Source organism: Topomyia yanbarensis, chromosome 3, assembly GCF_030247195.1.
Source record: "Topomyia yanbarensis strain Yona2022 chromosome 3, ASM3024719v1, whole genome shotgun sequence".
NCBI lineage: Eukaryota > Metazoa > Arthropoda > Insecta > Diptera > Culicidae > Topomyia > Topomyia yanbarensis.
The window spans coordinates 64,769,034-64,791,923 of record NC_080672.1 but is presented as its reverse complement, the minus strand read 5'-3'; the positions used below and the strand labels follow the sequence as shown (position 1 = coordinate 64,791,923).

At 39.9% G+C, this 22,890-nt stretch overlaps 2 protein-coding genes across 5 annotated transcripts in view; one reads left to right on the top strand and one right to left on the bottom strand.

Moving 5' to 3' along the window:
* The first annotated feature begins 1,346 nt into the window (after nucleotides 1-1,346).
* Nucleotides 1,347-3,424, top strand: LOC131692915 (SET and MYND domain-containing protein DDB_G0273589-like). Its single transcript, XM_058980314.1, has 2 exons — nucleotides 1,347-1,893; nucleotides 1,948-3,424. Exons 1-2 carry the CDS (start codon nucleotides 1,541-1,543, stop codon nucleotides 3,314-3,316), a joined length of 1,722 nt encoding a protein of 573 aa, XP_058836297.1. The 5' UTR covers nucleotides 1,347-1,540; the 3' UTR covers nucleotides 3,317-3,424.
* Nucleotides 3,425-11,449: 8,025 nt separating this feature from the next.
* The window catches only part of LOC131693079 (cholinephosphotransferase 1), a 52,650-nt gene continuing 41,209 nt past the window's right edge, over nucleotides 11,450-22,890 (bottom strand). For 3 of the 4 annotated variants that reach the window (XM_058980594.1, XM_058980595.1, XM_058980593.1), the window contains exons 4-7: nucleotides 22,027-22,185; nucleotides 21,798-21,962; nucleotides 21,617-21,734; nucleotides 11,450-11,999 (exon numbers count right to left, since the gene is read on the bottom strand). In XM_058980594.1, coding sequence (XP_058836577.1) covers nucleotides 11,806-11,999; nucleotides 21,617-21,734; nucleotides 21,798-21,962; nucleotides 22,027-22,185 — 636 coding nt within the window. In that variant the 3' untranslated portion in view covers nucleotides 11,450-11,805. The remainder of the gene's footprint in view (nucleotides 12,000-21,616; nucleotides 21,735-21,797; nucleotides 21,963-22,026; nucleotides 22,186-22,890) is intronic. The other variant, XM_058980596.1, reaches the window with a different exon arrangement.

The window sequence follows — 22,890 nt, the reverse complement described above, 5'->3', positions numbered from 1 at the left end:
GGTCGGTGGCCACCTCGCCCGGGCCTCGGTTATGCGGCTAAGCCGCATCGAAATGGTACCCCTTAAACATTCTAACTTGAATCGGTTGTGTCACCGGAGCCGGAATACGAATTAGATCCAGCCAGCATTCCGACTGAGTTAAACTGGGAAGTTTAGTAAAATTTAATCGGGAAATAAATTTTTTTTGGCAACGCTCCGGCACCCCGTTGATTTCACCACCTGGGCGCCAGGTTGACGATATGAAATGAACTTTGTTTACTTTCGACAAGTTTTGATTCGAGCCAACAACATCCAGCCTAGGTTCATCCGGAGTGTTCATTTGTGTTTACCTTTTGCTAGCATTGCCAATTTTATTTTGTGTCCAGCACCCAATGTGGCTACGCCACATCGCTTTTGCACGTGCTGTCCGACTTCGCTACCGCTCAGTCGGACTTAAACTAGGGATAGCCCCTATGTTTGAGTAAGCCGGGCAAACGAGTGGATCACAGGTTCGCTTGCTTCCGACGGCGGGTCGGTGGCCACCTCGCCCGGGCCTCGGTTATGCGGCTAAGTCGCATCGATATGGCACCCCTTAAACATTCTAACTTGAATCGGTTGTGTCACCGGAGCCGGAATACGAATTAGATCCAGCCAGCATTCCGGCTGAGTTAAACTGGGAAGTTTAGTAAAATTTAATCTCGAAATAAATTTTTTTTTGGCAACGCTCCAGCACCCCGTTGATTTCACCACCTGGGCGCCAGGTTGACGATATGAAATGAACTTTGTTTACTTTCGACAAGTTTTGATTCGAGCCAACAACATCCAGCCGATTTTCGTCTCAACCCTCTAAGAACGGTTGGATTCAAAATCGTCCAATGAAGGACGTTCGTTGGACCAATTTGGACAACGTCCAAATAACCGTTCAACAAACATCCATCGTTGGACCCGTGTTGAACGATTTTGAAACAATTTTTTGGACGTCTCAGTGGGAAATTTTGGATGTTGTTCACTGGGAGCTTTCATCGACAGCGCCCTCTTCCCAGTTAAGCTCAGTCGGAAATGAACTGGAATTCTGACTGGTTCCAGTTCGTATTCCGGCTCCAGTGACAACCGATTCTAGTTAGAATTGGTTGTGTCACTGCAGCCCGTATACGAACTGAAACCAGCCAGAATTCCAGTTCATTTCCGGCTGAACTTTACTGGGTAACCCTACACGAGTAGGAATATTGTTAATATACCAATGTTTAATATATTGATCATATAAAGCGTTTTTGAAAATATTGATCCTGTATAGAATTCAAATTGGATTGACGTATTGATGTTGTATTGTTAATATTTTTATTGAAAATATTCCGTTCTCGTGTATAGGGTCCGCTTTAGACAGCGCGCAAACCGTTACTCGCGAGTAAGTTATCGTTGGAAATCCGAGATGGATAGCACGAGGTAGTGGTGTACAGATCTGATATAGATTTTTCAAGTTTATTCAGAGATTTAGCTGTTCATAGCAATTTGAAGTGCGAGTACTATTTTATTCGTCGCTTTCATCGGTCAAATTGATAAAATGGATGCTTTGATCGAGAACCTGTTAGCCGGTCTGAAAGGCACTGAGTACCAAAAGCAAATGGAACGGGTCAGCCGGAAACCGATGTCCAACTACACGACGCAATTCTTTGACGAGGCTGGCCATATGAAGAACGCTGACGTTACCGCGTATCGGAACTATGTGCTGAAGAATGGTCCTTTTATCGATGTCCCCGATTTACCCAAGTGCAACAACAAAGCTGCTAAGGTTCGTCAAGTGGGAAATCGATTGTATCTAAAAAAGGACTACAACGAAGCTCTGAATAAGTACAATGAAAGTATTTGCTGGGCTGAGACTGGCTCAGAGGATTTGGGAATTGGATATGCTAATCGGTATTATCCTTTTTATTGTTTTACTGCATCGATTTTATTCTCGCTAATTTTCAGATCGGCAATTTACTATGAGCAGGAGGAATACCAGTACGCGATAGCAAATATTGCACTCGCAAAGAAACATAATTATCCGCAACGTCTCTTGTCTAAACTGTTGGCTCGGGAGCAGAACTGTTTGGAAAAAATCAGGAATGGTCAATCAAAATTCACCATCCCACCAATTCGGATGCCGATGAACGTTGATGTAAACCCTAGGATTCCTCACCTTGCCAAAGGGATACGAATGGGGCAAATTGCCGGGTATGGTAGGAGCATGATTGCTGAGCGTGATTTCAAGGCTGGCGATGTAATTCTCCACGAAACTCCAATGCTGACCTCCGTCAGTCCTGAGCTGAAGTATTTAAATTGCAACTACTGCTCGATTGAAAACTTTCATAGTTTGATTCCTTGCCCGAACTGCGTTTCGGTCATGTACTGCGATGAGGAATGCCTGGAAAAAGGAACTAGCTTTCATCGTTACGAGTGTGGCATTTCCGAGAAGCTGCATCATATTTCTTATGGCAGCAGTAGAGTTTATATGGGACCAAGGATGTTTTTCTATGGATTGTCGTTGTTTGACAATCTAGAAGAGATGATGAAGTTCTGTTCTACTCACGATAGAACCGGGGCAAACCCGTTAACTTTGGATTACACTAACGATTGCCGTTTAGAAGAATTTAAGATCTTTCACCAAGTGAAGCTACCAACGAGTAATTTTCTATACGAGGATTCATTCCGCTTCTATGCAGCTGTTTACTATTCTGTCTACATCAATCATCCATTAGTTAAGTCAATTTTCACAAATCAAGAGACTAAAAATTTTATGCTCCGCGCGATGTTAGATTATATGCGAATCATTGGTTTTCTTGTCATAGGCCGGTCGGAGAATTTCACTAATCAACTGCAATCGCTAGCGTCGGTTTTCAATCACTCGTGCGATCCGAACACGGTTGCATCCTATCGGTCTGGTCAACTCAAAGTAATAGTTTTACGACCAATTTCCAAAGGCGAGCAGATTTTCATCTCGTACGGACCGTTGTACGATAAACATAGCGATTCCGAGCGCAAGCAAATTATGGCCATGTTTCATTTTGATTGTGTCTGTAACATTTGCGATCGAAAAAAGTACAAATCTTGGCTGTTATCGGGTAAAAGAACCCCTCCGATACCCCGGAAACACATGACAGTCCTGCAGAAGGTAGTCGAAGGAGACAATGATGCGGCAAAGTTGAACGCGATGCAACAGTTTGTTCAGCGCTACGCGTGTCATCACCCGGGAGAGGACATCGATAGTGCTATAAACATGTATCGGAGTTTGCTGAATATCACGATTATGGTAGAGACTGACGCCCTACTGCGGGGCAAGATTGCCAAGGGCATTTGACTCTTTTTATTGTTCGATTTAAATGTCATAATTTGACTATATTGAAGGATTTTTTTTAAAGTTTGTTCATCAAAGTTTCGTAGCACATTGAAATGAATTTAATAAATACGGCGCTACAAACACAACTAAAATTTAATGAAATTGTTAAATGATCTAGTATCTTTGCATCGAAATAAAAATTTAGAATGTATTTTGCGTTCCGCGTAAAACATCAAAACCTTGCAAGAAACTAGTTCTACATCTATGTCAGTCCGGCTTGAACATTAAATTTTGTTCGATCCGATGACAAAACTACCCGGTCAAACCATTCGGAATCCTGAATGGAGTCAGTATGGATTCCAACAGAGAAGCCAGGTACTTTTTCAAATGTCTGCAATAATAATTTTAAAAGTCTGGGAAGAACAAAAAATGTCAGGAAAGCTAGTGTAACCAAAAGGTTTTATACTAAAAAAATCTGTAAATATCTGCAACCAAACTAAAAAATCTGCAAATATCTGCAACCAAACTAAAAAGATGGGTGGGTAATGTCTGCGACATAACCGGAGAGATGTAGAATACATAAGGAACACGTTCTTCAGATATGTTCATACTCATTGGAATTTTCGGACAAAAGGTGATTTGGGCGAGGAATATTTCAAATTATTCTTTACAAAAATGATGGTGGTCCTGAAAAGGACCGTTTTTGTTGGCGTTGTTGGCCTTGGTGAGGGAAATGGTTAACGATGAAATGAATTTCTCTTAAACACATACAATTGAAGCAACACTGATCACTAGAGGGATGGTGTGGGAACACGCACATTCGTTTTGATAATTCTGATAATAACAGTAGAAAGGAATGGAAAAGCAGTGCACGAAACGAGCGAGAGGATAATTTAAATTTTTGTTCCGTGTGCAAGCTACTTCTTTCCACACAACAACGCATTATGTTGCTTGTTGAAAATTTGTTACACATCTTAAAATGAAAGTTTCAGTTTAACTCTCACTAGAACACAATTGATTGGTCCTGAAAAAAACCGTTGCTTTTATTGTAATTTACGCCCACTCCCAGCGGACACTGTGAGCCAGTTTGATTTCTTTTGCGAGAAAGTTACGTACTTGGCGCTCCATTTTGTATCCTCAAACAAACCGACCAAGTAGGCATCACTGGCTTCATTACGCCTGAGTTTTGTAAGCGTAGCTCGACTTTGAAGTAATACACAACCTTACGAACCAGACGCTGGAATGTTATCCAGCGAATTAGTTGCTCCGTTGCCCTTTAGTTGGGGCGAAATACTGGCATGGCGACAGTTCCTGATCGGTAGTTAGTTGCGATGGGCTACCAGTAGCTGGGGCACTAGCTTTTGCGGACCGTCATCATTGCCAACTGCTTTTCTCGGTGGACTGGCTGCTTGCTAGTGCTTGAACGAATACGAATGATGAGAAAAACTGACCGACCAATATTCATATATGAAAACACGAGAAAGCACTACTATCGTTCTCTCGCTCGTTTTCGTGCCATTCCTGTGCCTTTCCTTTCCGTTCGGCTACCAATACTAGCATAACCAAAACGAATATTCTGTCTTTCCATCGCTTTCAATCTAGTAGCCAGTGCTAACAAACTTGCATGTTCAGTTTTTCAATAACAACATTCCAACAATATTTTCAAAGAATGTTGCAGATTTGAAAAGAAGGAAGGAAAAGATTTTCACAAATTTAAATTCTTTTGTCTTATTTGTTAGCGCTGATACTGGCCATGGGATGGTGGGGGAACACCCACATTCGTTTTAGTTATGATGGTATTAGCAGCAGAAAGGAATGGAAAAGCAGTGCACGAAAACGAGCGAGAGAGGATAATTTAAATTCTCTTTCTTTCGTTCCACACATCGTATTATTCATATATAGCTTTCTGAAAGCATAATTCAGACGCACTCCCCGCGGAGACGTTGAGCCAATTTAATGTATTTGGCCTGAAAGTTATGCGCTTGGCGCACTATTTTGCATTCTCGAACAAACCGACCAAGTAGGCATCGTTGGCTTCTCGGGCATCATTACGACTGAGCTTTGTAAGCGTAGCTCGACTTTGCAGTCCTGCACAATCTCACGACCCAGACGCTGGAACGATAGCCTACAGATTAGTTGCTCTGTTGCCCTTTAATTGGGGCGAAATTCTTGCAGGGCGACAGTTAGTGATCGGGTTGCGATGAGTCACCAGTAGCTGGGGCACTTTTTCCTGCTTTCCTTCGGTGGACTGGCTGCTTGCTAGTGCTTGAACGAATACGAATGATGAGAAAAACCGACCGACAGATATTTATATAATCGCGCCAATATGCACTACAATCGCTTTCTCGTTCGTTCTCGTGCCGTGCATGAGCCTTTCCTTTCCGTCCGGCTTCTAATATCCTAACCAAAGGAATATGCCGTCTTTCCCCCACCAACTGTTCTCGTCAAGCAACCTAATGCGAATAATCATAGGAACAACACAGTTTCGATTGTTTGTTTGCCGTAACGCTGTGTCGCCTCTTTACTGTGGTGCTTTTTCTATCGGTTTATTCCTGATAACGTCTTGCCTAAACGGTCATCATCAAAGATAAATTCGCCACATTACCCTCTAAGAACGGTTGGTTTCAAAATCGTCCAATGAAGGACGTTCGTTGGACCAATTTGTACAACGTCCAAATAACCGTTCAACGAACGTCCATCGTTGGACCCGTGTTGAACGATTTTGAAACAATTTTTTGGACGTCTCAGTGGGAATCCAGAGATGTCAGACTTGCACACAAGTCTGCAAATTCGCAGACTTGTAATTTAAGCAGCAGATTTTTTCGATGACGCAGATATTTGCAGATTTTTTAGTTTGGTTGCAGATTTTTAATGTAGAATACATTTAAGCTTTCAATATAGGGGTCCCGTTTCAAAATATCGGCTGCGGCGCCGCGTCAGATTTTGAACGTTAATAGCTTATCATACTTAACAGAATGATTTGATTTTTAGGCCAATTTGTTGCAAATATGTTCCTCTATGCTATATTAAAATTTGAAGTATGTATAACATGCACTAATAACAAAAAATTGTGCTTTGAAAAATTTTTTCGAAAACGACCCGGAAAAGTGAAAATTTTCAGCCCATCCCGCACAGAGTCGTCACAATGGTGGACCAACCGAACAATAAAATAATGAAAAGTTTATATATAGGTCCACTACATGTTTATTTATTTATTTATTTAACTTCATCTTTGACGCAAAGCGCCATACAGATTGCTATTAAAACTAATTACATAACTACTATTCATCACAATGCACACAGCATATCAAATTTACATAACATACACAAAAACACAATCTGTCGGTTCCCATACGTTGAATTTCTCGTGAAATTCGCGAAAGCAAGTCCCTCTCGACCAAGTCGTCGGCGACAATGCAACATTTCTCAGTTTCAAATCTACTCCAACCTTGAATGAAATGAAAGGCATCGAAGCTACTTCTTTCCAGTCTGGCACAAGTTTTTTCACAACGGCAGGGTTCTTTCGGAGCGATTTTGTTACCATATCCGCGATGTTCCTTTCAGTAACTGAATTTTTCACTCTCGTGAAAAATAGCCAGCAGAGGTTAGCGGAGGAGCTCGATAATGAGTTAGACAAATTACCAAGACCAGAAACGTTTCGGGAGCCATGCTGCAGTTGGATTGACGAGAACGGGGAAGATTGGTCTGAAGGAGAGCTTGAGCCAGTAAACGATTGGGTTATTTCATACGATCTACCAGCAATCGTCTCGTTGATAGCAGCGACCTGTTGCTTCAATTTACGCACCTCTTGAAATAAATCCAATGCACAGTTTTCAGTCTGTGATTCTGTGTGCACAGCAGCAATAGCAGGTCGCCTGGGTACAAAGCCGGCAGACTCCGATAGCAACTTTCGTTTCTTTGAAAATGCCTCACAGTGACGAGCATCGATCATGATGTCGGTGCAAGGCGTACACATCCATAAAATGTTCCGCTGTTGTGTACAGCTAAGTGCCTCTTCTATCGTGAGTGCAACACATTCTGCATGATATTCGTCGGAGCAAAAGCCTTTACAGGTAACAGAATTTTCGTCCGATTCGATATTTAATGAACATTGGTTGCAAATCATTATTCCTTTTTTACCGAACAGTTCACACACAGCAGCAATCGGGTGATCGGTACCTATTATTCTTGTCGTTTGTTTTAACAGTATACGTAGGTACCCTCTAAGAACGGTTGGTTTCAAAATCGTCCAATGAAGGACGTTCGTTGGACCAATTTGTACAACGTCCAAATAACCGTTCAACGAACGTCCACAGAGAACAGACATCCATGATCGAACAAAAATATTTAAAAAACGTGTGTAAATATTTGAATTAACCCTTTCATGCCCAACTTTTTTCTAGTGCAGATAGGGTTTCAAAACTATTTTTCCTTGAAAATAGTGGGGTCAAGAAACACGAAAAGCGTTTTTTCATAAAGATAGGTGTCTCTCACGCAGTGCTAGAAGCAGCTCAATTTTTACCTTCCAATGCTCAATACAATTCTCCTAGAACATTTACAATAGTCCACTTGCGTGGAGAACGTAGCCAAAGACAGTCTAAATTGACAAGTTTTATCAGTTTTCAATAATCTTGCAACATAACGAAAATATATGAAAAATAATTTTTCGATCATCGACGTAAACGGTCCCTGGCAGCACTGCTCCATCGGAATCCAATCAGACTAATTGAAATAGCTTCAGTTCTAGAGCTGTTCCTTGTAACTTTTAATACTCAAATGAAAGTTAATAGTCACATTTATCAGCCTTACTTATTTTTGTGAGCAAATTTTGACTCAATCAAAAGTTATAGCTGTTTCAAAACGTTGTTGTCCACAAACAACATGGGCATGAATGGGTTAATATACGAAAACATTAGCGCCGCCACACCAACCTATCCCAACTATCCGTCAAATCGATTCCGGAACCGGTTCGAAATCCTGGATGGATTCAGCATGGAATCTAGCTCAAAGAAAACAACCGATTCCGACTCTATCGGTTGACGCATTTGAGCTGGAATTCATGCTGGAAGTCCGAACCGGTTCCGGACTAGTTTGACTGCCCTCTAAGAACGGTTGGTTTCAAAATCGTCCAATGAAGGACGTTCGTTGGACCAATTTGGACAACGTCCAAATAACCGTTCAACGAACGTCCATCGTTGGACCCGTGTTGAACGATTTTGAAACAATTTTTTGGACGTCTCAGTGGGTGGGTAGAGGAATAACCGCTATCAATTCTGTCGAACTCAGCCACAAAAAAACATGACGACAGTAGCGCACCTGGTTTAGATATCCAAACTACCTTCGAAACCGTTAGAGATTTTACACAAGTTGAATGCTTAAGATGGACGTCTGTTCTCTGTGGAACGTCCATCGTTGGACCCGTGTTGAACGATTTTGAAACAATTTTTTGGACGTCTCAGTGGGGAGTCATTATGGATTCCAAATCAAATGCAACAACCGATTCCGACTCAGAATCGGTTGTTGCATTTGATTTGGAATCCATACTGACTCCATTCAGGATTCCGAATGGTTTAACCACAGAGAACAGACGTCCATCTGCAGCATTCAACTTGTGTAAAATCTCTAACGGTTTCGAAGGTAGTTTGGATATCTAAACCAGGTGCGCTACTGTCATGTTTTTTTGTGGCTGAGTGCGACAGAATTGACAGCGGTTATTCCTCTACCCAGTCAAACTAGTCCGGAACCGATTCGGACTTCCAGCATGAATTCCAGCTCAAATGCGTCAACCGATAGAGTCGGAATCGGTTGTTTTCTTTGAGCTAGATTCCATGCAGAATCCAACCAGGATTTCGAATCGGTTCCGGAATCGATTTGACGGATAGTTGGGATAGGTTGGTGTGGCGGCGCTAGTGTTTTTAGTATATTAATTCAAATGTTTACACACGTTTTTTAAATATTTTTGTTCGATCATGGATGTCTGTTCTCTGTGGTTTAACCGGGATTCAGAAATTCGAACCGGTTCCGGAATGAGTTTAACTGGGTACCCACTGGGACGTCCAGAAAATGTTCCAAAATCGTTCAACACAGGTCCAACGATGGACGTTCGTTGGATGGTTATTTGGACGTTGTCCAAATTGGTCCAACGAACGTCCTTCATTGGACGATTTTGAAACCAACCATTCTTAGAGGGTATGTCTACCTACAGACACTTGATACACAGACTAGCGAAGTGTCAAAAATTGCAAACAGAGTGGCCAGATAGAATTCCTTAATTAGGCTGTGCACGCAGACGAAGTCGACATAAATAATGACTTTTACTGTGAGCCGTGTTTATCAATACTGCCATTAAACTGTGAAGCAATGTTTGTAAATACGGCTCACAGTAAAAGTCATTTTTACGTCCACTTCGTCAGCGTGCACATTCTAATATTGGTAGGGTCATTAAAAGTTTATCGGTGGTTATCGGTAGGCCGGGTTATTGTCCCAAAAACGCAATGTTGACATAGAATTGTAAAATACTGAAAACACAGATCTCAGACCAAATTCAACTCAAAAATGAATGTTGAGTAGGATGTGTCCAAAATCAATAAAAATCGGTAATTTTCGGTATGGATAAGAAAATATCGGTAGTTTTACCTTGGTCGTCTGTGAATCTGTAAGAAGGACCAAAATCGGTAGCACTACCGATAAGTCGGTAGGTCTGGCCACCCAGATTGCAGCCAAACGGGCTGTCAAAAAGTTCAGCCAAACGAGCATGAGAGTTTTGAGAGGGGAAGTGCAAGAGGAAGCCCATGCAAAGCTTATGGGAGCTTCCGTGATGCCAGTTTACATCCATGGTTGCTAGTTTTACTGTTTTCTCTCCGCTAGTCCACAGAGAACAGACATCCATGATCGAACAAAAATGTTTGAAAATCGTGTGTAAAAATTTGAAATAATATACGATAAACACTAGCGCCGCCAAACCAAATTATCCCAACTATCCGTCAAATCCATTCCGAAACCGGTTCGAAATCCTGAATGGAATCAGTATGGAATCTTGCTAAAAGAAAACAACCGATTTCGACTCTATCGGTTGATGCATTTGAGCTGGAATTTATGCTGGAAATCCGAACCGGATCCGGACTAGTTTGACTGTGTAGAGGAATAACCGCTGTCAATTCTGTCGAACTCAGCCACAAAAAAAACATGACGACAGTAGCGCACCTGGTTTGGATATCCCAACTACCTTCGAAACCGTTAGAGATTTTTACACAAGTTGAATGCTGAAGATGGATGTCTGTTCTCTGTGGCTAGTCTGTTATATAAAGTGTCTGTAGGTCTATCTATAGAATTTTTCAACAACAGCAGTCATTCTTAAGACTACCTATATTTTTTCGACCATCCCCAGTTAAACTCATTCCGGAACCGGTTCGGAATTCTGAATGGAGTCAGCATGGATTCCAAATCAAATGCAGCAACCGATTCCGACTCAGGATCGGTTGTTGCCATTGATTTGGAATCCATGCTGACTCCATTCAGGATTCCGAATCAAATTCCGAATGGTTTAACCGGGTCTGTCTTTCACAAGACCACAGAGAACAGACATCCATGATCGAACAAAAATATTTAAAAAAACGATGTAAAACTGTAAACATTTGAATTAATATACGATAAACACTAGCGCCGCCACACCAACCTATCCCAACTATCCGTCAAATCCATTCCGTCAAATCCAATCCTGAATGGATTCAGTATGGAATCTTGCTCAAAGAAAACAACCGATTCCGACTCTATCGGCTGATGCATTTGAGCTGGAATTCGGTTGATGCATTTGCTGGAAGTCCGAACCGGTTCCGGACTAGTTTGACTGGGTAGAGGAATAACCGCTGTCAATTCTGTCGAACTCAGCCACAAAAAAAAACATGACAACAGTAGCGCACCTGGTTTGGATATTCCAACTACCTTCGAAACCGTTAGAGATTTTACACAAGTTGAATGCTGAAGATGGACGTCTATTCTCTGTGGTTTTTGTCGTTGATGACGAAAAAAGCATGAAAAATTTAGTCATATAAAAAGCGGAAATATAGAAGTGAGTTTTCCGGTAGTTCTACATGGGGTGATAAAAATGGGTTATAAATATAAATCAATATTCGGATAAATAAAAACAGTTCGCAGTATTTTGCATTGCTATTTAATAAATAAATATTCCTATTATACCGACATTTGCACTAAACATGAATCATAGTCATTTGGTGGATAGTGCTTAAATCGAACGACCAACACTTTTGAGTACAAACACCAGCCTGCTACCTAGGTAGATCCGTTATATGATCACACACACACATTCCACCACAAATGGCCCTTTACTGTAAACAATACGCTCTCAAGGCAAGCACGAGGCATGGCAAAATACTTCGACACTTTAAACCTACGCGAACTAAGTGACTAAATTCTACGTTCGTTTCTGTTACCTAGCGTGATTTACGTTTTTTATCTTCAAAATGTCCGCCCTGGTAGAGTTCGATCCAGCACTAGTGTAGAGGTTTTCTGGGTGACGAACGCGGCGTCCCGCTACTGCTTTCAGACTGCGTTCGCCCGAACAGCGGCCTAACGGTCAGGTTACGGCTGGGACTAATCGGTGGTGATTTGCTACCGCTACGACTGCTACCGCTATTGTTGTTCAGCCCCGGTGACTGGTGATCATCCGCTTCCGAGGAGGAGGACGCTGTGTCGGGTTCGATGTTGCCAAATGATAGAACGGAAGAGATACAAAGATAGAAGAGAAATTTAGTGAAAGATTAAACATATATAGCACAGGTTCAATTTGTTCGAAGCTGATACTCAAGCATCTTTCTAAAACTACTATGAGATAAAAAATCTATGTAAGATACTAAGCTACAGAAGACAGCACAACAGTTTAGTTCGCTGTAGACAAACGTAATTCGCGAAAACAGCAATAAAGTGCATGAATGTTCGAATAAGTAAATAGCAAAACGATGAATGGTGCAGACAAACGTATAACAGAATGGTACGAATGATTTGGATACATAGGTAAACACGAACACAGTTAGGAAAACATGTAAACGAAAACCTAGCAAATCCTAACTGATACCAAAAAAATCAAAACAAACCCATTTAGAGAAAACAGTTCCCTAAAATATTGAGAGCAGCAAATCAAAATTACTAACCTTTCGCACAATGCTGATCTAACGAAGCAGGCTAATACTGTCACTGTATAGTTGGCTGTTTAGTCACATGGGAATCGGATTATCTGCTCAAAAGTTTGTGCAATGCATTATTATTTTCTTATTTATCTATGCGTTGCACAAACTTCTCTAATAAAACCAATAAAATGTTTTGGATATCGTTCTTCTTTTGAACATCACTCTATTTATCGTAACAATTAACATACTGCTGCAACAGCGAGCCTACTACATCCTACCGTCATCACCAAAATTTGTTTGTTTATCCTTAGAAAAAACTTTAGGATAGATACTGAGCTTTGTTATTAGGGACAAGTTGTAGGGTGAAAATTTATCAAACTCACACGAATCAATTTATTAAAAACAGAAATTCTAACAAAAACAAAATTTAACAAATTTAATTTCAACGAGCAAAGTGTGTTTTAATATTTATTCCAAATCACCCCGATTGTTGTTATGTCTTTTAGCGCAACATCAGTTTAGACAGTAAAGCTCACATCTCCACAATTGATACTAGAATTCATTGATAAATAAAACTTTATCAAACTGCCACTGCCTTATATGGTATGCGGTTTTCCTGCTTAAAATTTTTAATGACTTACACCAGTTAGGAGAGGAAACAATGAGTTCTAAACGCAAATGATAACTAAATTAAATACTTTAGTAACAAATATAGATATAGCGAACGAAAGAAAAAGCTATGCGTGTGTCACATGTTTCACGGTTGACAACTAAACGAACCCCCTCTAGAGAGCAGGTGGAATAGGCGTCTGTGTGCGTTACTGGAACTTTTTGGTTGAATGGATGGATTTCTCTAAGCGTTTCTCGATCTATTTATAGGACAGATATCTCCCAGCAGAGGTAATCTCTATTTATGAACTGTTCATTGGAGATTTGTAACACATTTTACATTATAAGTGTAATCGATAGTTTTGAAACGTTGATCTTTATACAATACATACGTCAGATCAATTTTGGAATCAAACAGCGTAGTCTGGAACCAAAATTCTGCCATACACGAATGATGTATTGAAGCATTTCCTTTTCCATCATATGATGCACGCTGCATACTCATCAAAATACAAACATTTATGACCAATTCATTCACTTTGGTAAAAGTCAACTTACAAATTGGCTTTGTTATTTATAAGGTATTTGTCAATCTCTATCGAAAAAAGATGCTGAAATCGGTTGTCAGGGCCATCAATAGCCTTTCTATCGCCATTTCAATTATATGGTAATCCGAAAGAAAAATAAAAATGACGATATTGACAATGAGATCAATGCATGACAGAACGAACCTTTAAAAATTTTGCTCTATAATCATCCACTGCTGTGCTAATGACTATTTATTAAAATGCAGCTGTAGGTGCAAGTGCATATTTGAAATAGATTTTTGGCATCGGGAAACTCTGCCAAGTCAAAGTGTATAGTAGAAAATGAGCTAGGCCAGCCCAAATGGCGCGGAGCAATATTTAAAGGATAAACACAGAAAACAGACATCCATGATCGAACAAATATAAAAATAAAACTTGTGTAAACACTAGCGCCACCACGCCAGTCCATCCCAGCTTTCCCGTCACGCTTATTCTGAAACCGATTCGGAATCCTAAATGGATTCAGTATGGATTCCAGTTCAAAGGAAACAACCAATTCCGATTCAATCGATTGATGAATTTGAGCTGCAATCCATACTAAATTCAGTCAGAATTCCGAAATTATTTGACTGAGATAGTGGAATAATTACGTACTAAGAAGCCCAAAACATCGTTTCAAAATCGTTCAACACATATCGGCTGGATGTTGTTGGCTCGAATCAAAACTTGTCGAAAGTAAATAAAGTTCATTTCATATCGTCAACCTGGCGCCCAGGTGGTGAAATCAACGGGGTGCTGGAGCGTTGCCAAAAAAATTTTATTTCCAGATTAAATTTTACTAAACTTCCCAGTTTAACTCAGCCGAAATGATGGCTGGATCTAATTCGTATTCCGGCTCCGGTGACACAACCGATTCAAGTTAGAATGTTTAAGGGGTACCATTTCGATGCGGCTTAGCCGCATAACCGAGGCCCGGGCGAGGTGGCCACCGACCCGCCGTCGGAGCAAGCGAACCTGTGATCCACTCGTTTGCCCGGCTTACTCAAACATAGGGGCTATCCCTAGTTTAAGTCCGACTGAGCGGTAGCGAAGTCGGACAGCACGCGCAAAAGCGATGTGGCGTAGCCACATTGGCTGCTGGACACAAAATAAAATTGGCAACGCTAGCAAAAGGTAAACACAAATGAACACTCCGGATGAACCTATCGTCAATTGACATTTCGACGAGTTTTGATTCGAGCCAATAATATGGGCCCACACATATCCATCAATTGACGTCTGTTGAACGGTTATTTGGACGTCGTCTCATTCACTCACGCGAGAAGAAGCTTGTCCGATGTCCAACTTTTCCGAGATAAGATGAGTTGCAAAATTTTCAGTCTCCACACTGAAAAAAATCCAAACGTTAATTCTATTTGCTTCAAACCGCTTAAAATTCATATGAAGAAGAAATGCTATTATTATCACTCGCACACATACCTTCTATGTGTCAATTGTTTAACTATGTATGCACACACATAATTTATATGTGCATATTATTATAGAATGGGGTTATGAATAATAGTTATGAAATGTGAGTTTTTGTGGATATTATTGTGGATTTATATATAAATCCACAATAATATCCACAAAAACTCATGGCATTCATTCGAACATTATGATGAATTTCATAAGACTGTTCTATGGAAATCATTATTTCTACTATGTTTTCTGCTTATAAATGTCAGCAATTTTCATAAATGGGCACCTATGGCGTTCATTCGGACATTTTCATAAATTTCATAAGACTGTCTTATGAAAATAATAAGAGATGGATTTGGAAAATTTCCCCTCCAAATCATAAGACAAACTTATAAAATCTATTTAAAATCCTTATGTCTGAAAGTCATAAGACGTTTTTATGGAAATTCAAAGTAAATTTTGCTCAGTGTATAAAAATAGAACATGGCTGACATTTCTCGAGCATTAGGCAATCCATGAGACGTTTCGGATCAGCTGATTATTTCTTGTTTACTTATTCTGACGTTACTCCGAGGGGTGCGACGTCCGACAATATCGTTGATTCCATCCAACATCAAACGAATCGGACTAACAAAGTTATTTGTCGGACGAGTTTTTCTGGTCGCAGGAGTGTTGACAGAACCCACCACTGAATTGTCAAACAAACGTCTAATGGATTGCCTAATAGACAAAAAATCAACAGTAAAAACAGCTGTCAATTCTGTCGAACTCATCCACAAAAAAACATGACAGTGGCGCACCTGGTTTGGATATCCCAACTACCTTCGAAACCGTTAGATATTTTACACAAGTTGAATGCTGAAGATGGACGTCTGTTCTCTGTGTTCAGAGGATATTACCCAGTAAAGTTCAGCCGGAAATGAACTGGAATTCTGGCTGGTTCCAGTTCGTCCACGGGCTCCAGTGACATAACCGATTCTAACTAGAATCGGTTGTGTCACTGGAGCCGGAATGCGAACTGGAACCAGTCAGAATTCCGGTTCATTTCCGGCTGAGCTTAACTGGGTAGGTTTTACACCAACCGACATAACCCCACAAAATGAGCCGGATGAACGTCGTTCGACAATTCTCGGTGGTTTGTTTACATGGGAGTTACGGGAGTTTGAATGTAACAGACGGGCACCCGTTGCACTCGAACTCACGCAACTGACAAAGTAAACAAACCACCGAGAATTGTCAAACATGAACGTCATTCATCATGAGTTCATTCGTGTGGTCATCTTGTTGAACTCAATTCGGAACAAATGAATCGCCAAGTGTAGATCCCTTCAGAAGATTGAAGAGAAAACTCTCATAAAATATTAAAATTTGTGCATAATGGGCAACGCTCCGTCAACATTTCCTGGGAAACTGAGCTTAGACAACTGTGCAACTGGACTGGGCAACTGAATGATAATGATTGTTACTTCTCAAACCAACGCTTTTTCTTGAAAAGGGCGATACTAGCAGTGACACCATTCACAGAAAATCAACAGTGAATATTTCAAGGCTTGGTTTTATTTCCTATTTAAGGATTATTGTGTTTTTTACATCCTAGATTGCATGATTCAGTGATCGAAACCCAAAACTGCATAAAGTATTTGAAATTATTAAATTAAAATTTGTTTTTGCTATTTAAATCGACAAAATGATATTTGGCGATTGTTTACTTTTTCGGTCCCACCTATCAGCATTGAAGTATCGCCCTTATGTTATTTTACAATAACTACCGTATTACACCACCGATTTCGTCCGGGTTTTTTCAAGAGCGATCATTGTTACTATTTACAGCTGGTATCAGCTTGATTATCCAAAAAAATTCGAAAAAACAGTTTCACCTCTAAACTGCTAGCAAAATAAGTATCGCCCTTCTTGTTTGCATGGAGCGTGGAGGGCGAAACTTTAAATAAACAAACAAAAATACAGTTTCGCCCGATGTATTTTTTGCTGTAGTTTAAGAAAGCAATATCGTAGAATCCAAATTTTTAGGTTAATTTGTTGCGTTTTAAAGCCCTCATTCGCATGTATGAAAAAAGCCTTATGTTTACATTTGTAAGTACCGCCCTTTTCACAAAACAGCGTTGAAATCATTTTGATAATTATAAAATACGCGTCAGACACTAATTATAAGCACAACTTATTTCATTTCAAATAATCGGATATCTTCTGTAAAAATCATAACCATGTAAACTGATTTAATACTCACAGTAATTTATTGAATAATACATAAAATAATTATTTTAAATTTTGTTGCAATTTGACTAAAATTCTCACTTCTTTTGTTTCAAACAGCGGTAACCAAAAAGTGCTGGCCTGGAACAATTAGCTCCTGGTTGGACTTCCAGGCCAGTACTGAACTCATAAGAAACAATTGGTTGTACGTCATTTACCGGAATACCATTCCCCGGAATACCACTTCCCGGAAAACTATTACCCGGAATATCGTTTCCCGGAATGTACCATTCCCCGGAAAACCATTTCCCGGAAAACTGTTTCTCGGAACTATTTCGCTGAATACCATTTCCCGGAAAATAAAAAAAACTCGTACCTCACCGACCACACTTATTTTTGGAAGACCTGCTAGGCAGCTAATTGTGTTTTAGGAGATTTTACCTACTTTAGAACATGAAAAGTTGATTGAAAATATTTTTAATTTTTCTTTTCATGATCTTTGGTGGTTATTGTGGTAAAAAAACAATATAGCGACAAGATTGCAAAACTGTCATTTTAAAGATTTAATCCTCTCGATGACGGCGCCGATGGTTGGGTGGTAAGCGTGACCGCCACCCACCCCAGTTGGTCTGGGTTCAATCCCAGTCGAGGTCGTTGAGATTTTTCAGAGGTGAGAAAAATCTGAGGTCACGCCTTCCTTCGGAAGGGAAATAAAGCCGTTGGTCCATGAGTTGATGGGTCGATATCCAGTCCAGATAGTAGTAGGAGTGTCACCTCTCTGGCGTCGGTGTTTGGCCTCGTAGCGGAAATAGGCCGACGGAAAATAAACAGAATTGGAAGAAGAAGAATCCTCTCGATTCCGCGATGTTAGGAAAATTTATCTAAATTGATCATTATATGAACAGCTTACGAGCGACTTTTGGTTTTGAACCAAAAAGAAACTTGGGAGGATTTAAACAAATCGAGTGGGGAATAAAAAGCACCCCAATGGATGGGATATCAATGAATTAAATGGGTACCAAAATAGTAGCAAATACTTTCCAATTTCCTACCGCAGGTAGTGAATAAATTCATGACCGTCTAATTCCTGACTAACAGGCGCTATATTTTGCCTGATATTAGTTGCAAATTTTGCGGATTCAGTTAAAATGGTATATTTTAAATTCTTTTACTATTTTGAATCGATTTCGTCGCGTGGTAATACTGAAAATGCTGAACAAATTGAAATTAATATTTTTGTGTTGCATAAGTCGTATTATGAATCCCATTTTTGGGATCTTAATTCATCTCCCTATTGCGCAAATAAAATAAACTTATGCCGTATGGTGCAAATTCGTACGATCAATTTAGAACGCCTCGAAATGCGGCCGTTTTTTAAATTGAAAAGGTAGTATTTTCCACAACGTTGGCACCATTTTTATGATAACCAATCACTAGTACTCCAAAAATGCCCTGAAGATTAGGTAAAAGGCAACGAAGAAATATAAACATTCCCTAAAATTTAGTTATAAATATTCCTGGAACCTTTGAAATTTTATAGATTGTGAATGTATGTAATGAAATGTTGCCTTCTTATAAATATGCATTCTTCTTTGGATTTTTTTGTAGAATGTTATTTTAATCTACATGAAGTTTCTCTGAAAATACCCTTGGATTTTTATTCTCACTAATATTTGCTTACAGTAACAGTGCATTGAAGACGCCTTCAGTATTTTAAAATTCACTTCGTATTAAAAATTTCTATATGAATTAGACTTCTTTGGAACAACAGCAAATCAATGAAAATAATTTTAGAATGTCATTGATTCAAATACAATAAATACAATGAAATGGATTTGCCTTCTTTAAAATTTTCGTGGTATATTTTTGAAATTAATTTTAAATTAAATTACTACCTTCTTTGATATCGCCTTCTTTTTAGCATAAGCTGTTTTCTGGACCTTGGATTGATATTGATTTCAAATAAAATAACATATGGATAAGAATTAGTTTTTTTTTAAATTCATTAAAATGATCAGCAAGCAAAGAGAAGCTGTGAAGGGAACCAAACAAATATTTGAGTAGCAACATAGTTCTAAATGCAAATGTTCTCAAAATACTTCAGATTTCAATAGTATAACAAATTGCCGAGAAAAAGTACGTTCCGGGGAATGGTATTCCGGGAAACGGTACATCCCGGGAAATAGTATTCCAGGAAATGGTACATTCCGGGAAATGATATTCCGAGAAATACATAGTACATTCCGGGAAATGGTTTTCCGGGAAATGACATTCCGGGAAATGGTATTCTGGGAAACCACATACAATCAATTATGAACTTTTCACAAAAGTGACGTATATGAAAAACAAAGTATAATTTTATAGAATCAATAACAAATCTCATATGGATTTCATAAGAAAAACTTTTCTCACCGACTAAATAGGTTTGAATTAAAGAGACTAGAATAACAAAGAGACGCCATCTTAATTCAGTGAAAACAATTCAACTAGCAACCAAGCTACGAGTCACAAGCAACATTGAAAATGTGCAAGCCTCACAAAACTTGTTTGTTGTTATTCCGTTTGTTTCTTTTACCCAAAATAAAAATCTACTGCAATTTCTAGTTTCTCGACCAGCTAAAACATGGTTTTATATGGAATGGAATTTCGCAGCAACAAAACTACATTAGAACAAGAACAATTGCGATTTTTTCGATAGCAAGCGGATCCGCAACAAAAAGAGGCGTGATTGAAGTCTTGTACATATGTTCCTGTTTTGTCAGTTTGCTGGGAACAAAAGAGCTTTGCTTTGTTTTGCTGATTCAGACCAATAACGGAATGGCTTTCATTTTAAATGTTTGCATCATTTGATATTCATAACCCTCATGCTGAATTTCGTCCTCCCAGCAAACCATGCCATTTTCTCGTTGGCGTTTCTGAACTCGATGGTATTGTAACAAATTTGGTTTGAGGATATAACTTTTATCTTTAAAACATTTAGTAATTGTAATGGATGGGATAACAATAAGAAAGTAAACAATGCCACAAATGATGATTATTTTATGATTGACATTTATGGTCGTTTGGAATGACATTGAGAGTTAAATTGGAATTCCAAACGAAACATGGCGTCTCTTCGTTATTCTAGTCTCTTTTCTTAACCGTAGTATCTGATATCATGACCGTAAGGTCCATCTAAAAACGCAGCATTTCGTGAAACACTCGAGTTGCAGCAATGAGTAAGCAGCTTTCGTTCACGGAGAGGAGTGTTAAAATGCAATGGACGTAGCACAATGCATATTGAACGTTTTGCTACATTTTGTTTGACGTTCAACTAGACTGCTGTGATCTGTACATGTTAGGCAAATGCTAAAAGACCAGCTAAAGTGATATACCATCCCCTTCAAAACCGGCCAAACTGGAAATCCACATTCGACAATGGGTTGAGGCAATAACTGGATTCTTCGGTTACTATTGATAAAAGAAATATATGCAAATACAATTTGATTACCTAGGTCTGATTAGGCCTCAGCCTCAATAAGAAAGCAATCAGATAATTAGCCTTGAAAAATACAAACAATTCACCTGTAAGTTCCACGATCCACACACGCACTCTTTTCCAACCTGGTCGAAACGCTTCTGCCCTGTGAGAATTAAACTGCTTTGAATTGTCCTCACTCAAGCATAGTAAACTTTGGCTACGGGGGAGATATATACACGAAATTGGTTGGCTGGAACAATTCCATTGAATCACACAAAAACATTCTTTCGTTGACTTAGGTGTACATTTTAGATTCCTAGCAGTTTTGTTTCCGACATTGTACGCCCGAGTCATCAAACTGACGCTAGAACATACTTGCTTACACGGGTACGACAGTACTATTATGCGAGTAGGTTTGACTTTCACTAACACTCTCGATTATTCGCTTAACAGTATCAGTTTTGAACCCCTAGCTTCTAATCTCTAAACTTGGCGTCTGTAAAAGGCGCTTCCGGAGAAAGGCTAACCTCTCGAAAGTATGTAGTTTACTTCTTCAAAAGTATTAGAAAACACATTCCTACATTTCTTTACGTTCTAGAGTACTGGCATGACTTATTTTCTCCTGGCTCTGTACAACGATGATACCCCACTACAAGACAGCTATTTTCTCCCTCAAAAAACTAACACACTCCCAACTACGCCCCGACTCCGCCAACGGACGACGCGTTCCGATTGTGAACTTCTGACGATACCATGTTTATAAGCTATACGAATCGAAAAAAAACAGACCGGGGCTACCCTGGTTACTGATGGGAATTATGCTTCCTACTGCTAGCGCGTGTCTGATGCTTTCTATTTGCCAGCTGGGACTGCGTTTGCTGTTGGTGGGTATTATGTGTACCGTTTTTACCTTCGTGGTGATGTTGTTGATGGGGTGGATTCGTACCTTGTGATGTCATTAGTGGTCTTGGCGGGTACGGGATACGAAACAGCTCGATCTTCAGGTAGGCACAAATCTCCAGACACACCTGATCGGATTTGGGAATGAGCCTTTGATCGGTTGGAAAACCTCAAAACAAGGGGAGACTTACCTGTCCACAGTACCGAACTAGATCGACGGAACACCACAGCATCGCGAACCACAGCAAGTAGTACTCTGGCAGAAAACTGTTGAAGTACTGATTCAGGAAGAGACACAGCGGCCCGATCAAGCCCCAGTCCAAATACTCCATCTCGCTTTTAGTCATATGGGCGACCTACGGAAAATGAGATGTCAGCAAAACTTCCAAGTACAGAGAATGGTTCTAAGTTGGTACTTACCACTAACCGGTTGGTCACCTTAGCCGTGATCATTCCGAAGGCCATGATGTAGAGCGACGGGTGATTTTCGTAGATGTGATCGGTGGACTTTTGCGAAATTACGTACGCGGGTACGACAACGAACAGGAACGGTATGATGGGCGATAGCACGCTGGTTCCCTGTAGATCCACGCGGGGTTCCCGCGGTGTACAGTCCGTAGATATTGAAGCGGATGGAAATAGAAGCGGAGGCGTTAATAAAGAAACTTTGGAACTGAACAGCAACTGAGTGATAAGATGATGAACGAAAACGAATGCTTTTTGTGATGGTTGGTTGTCGTATCTGTTTTAAATTACGTTTGAACATATATGAAGTCGAATAAAAAGCATTCATTTTCATCATATAGAGACAGGAACATGACAGGATGATGAAGTTCTAGAAGGGAAATGGAAAACAAAGTATAGGTGAGGACAAAAAATAGATGTACGGTGGTAGTTACAATGGGAAAATTTGACCGTCTTCGTGTTCTGAGGTGTCAGGTTAGGTGATTTGTGTTTTAGATCCTAGTTTTGGTTTTATCCCCCGAGGGATCCAAGCGTGATTACTACTTTGCAAGCGATATATTTATTAGATCAAACAACAGCAGCTTAAAAACAGCAGCAATCAAGCACACACTGGATTAGATTAAGGTTAGTAAAAATTGAATTTTGTTGAACCAATTTCTGCACTAGCTTATTAAGTGATTAGATAAATACCGTAAGCATTATATGGAGTGGTTAAATCGCACCCTTGACGGCAACGCTCAGCTTCAATTTTTGTGAATCTTCATACCCTTGATGCCACCGCAGAAGCCCAAATGGGTCACACGGTTGGCGTTACCATAC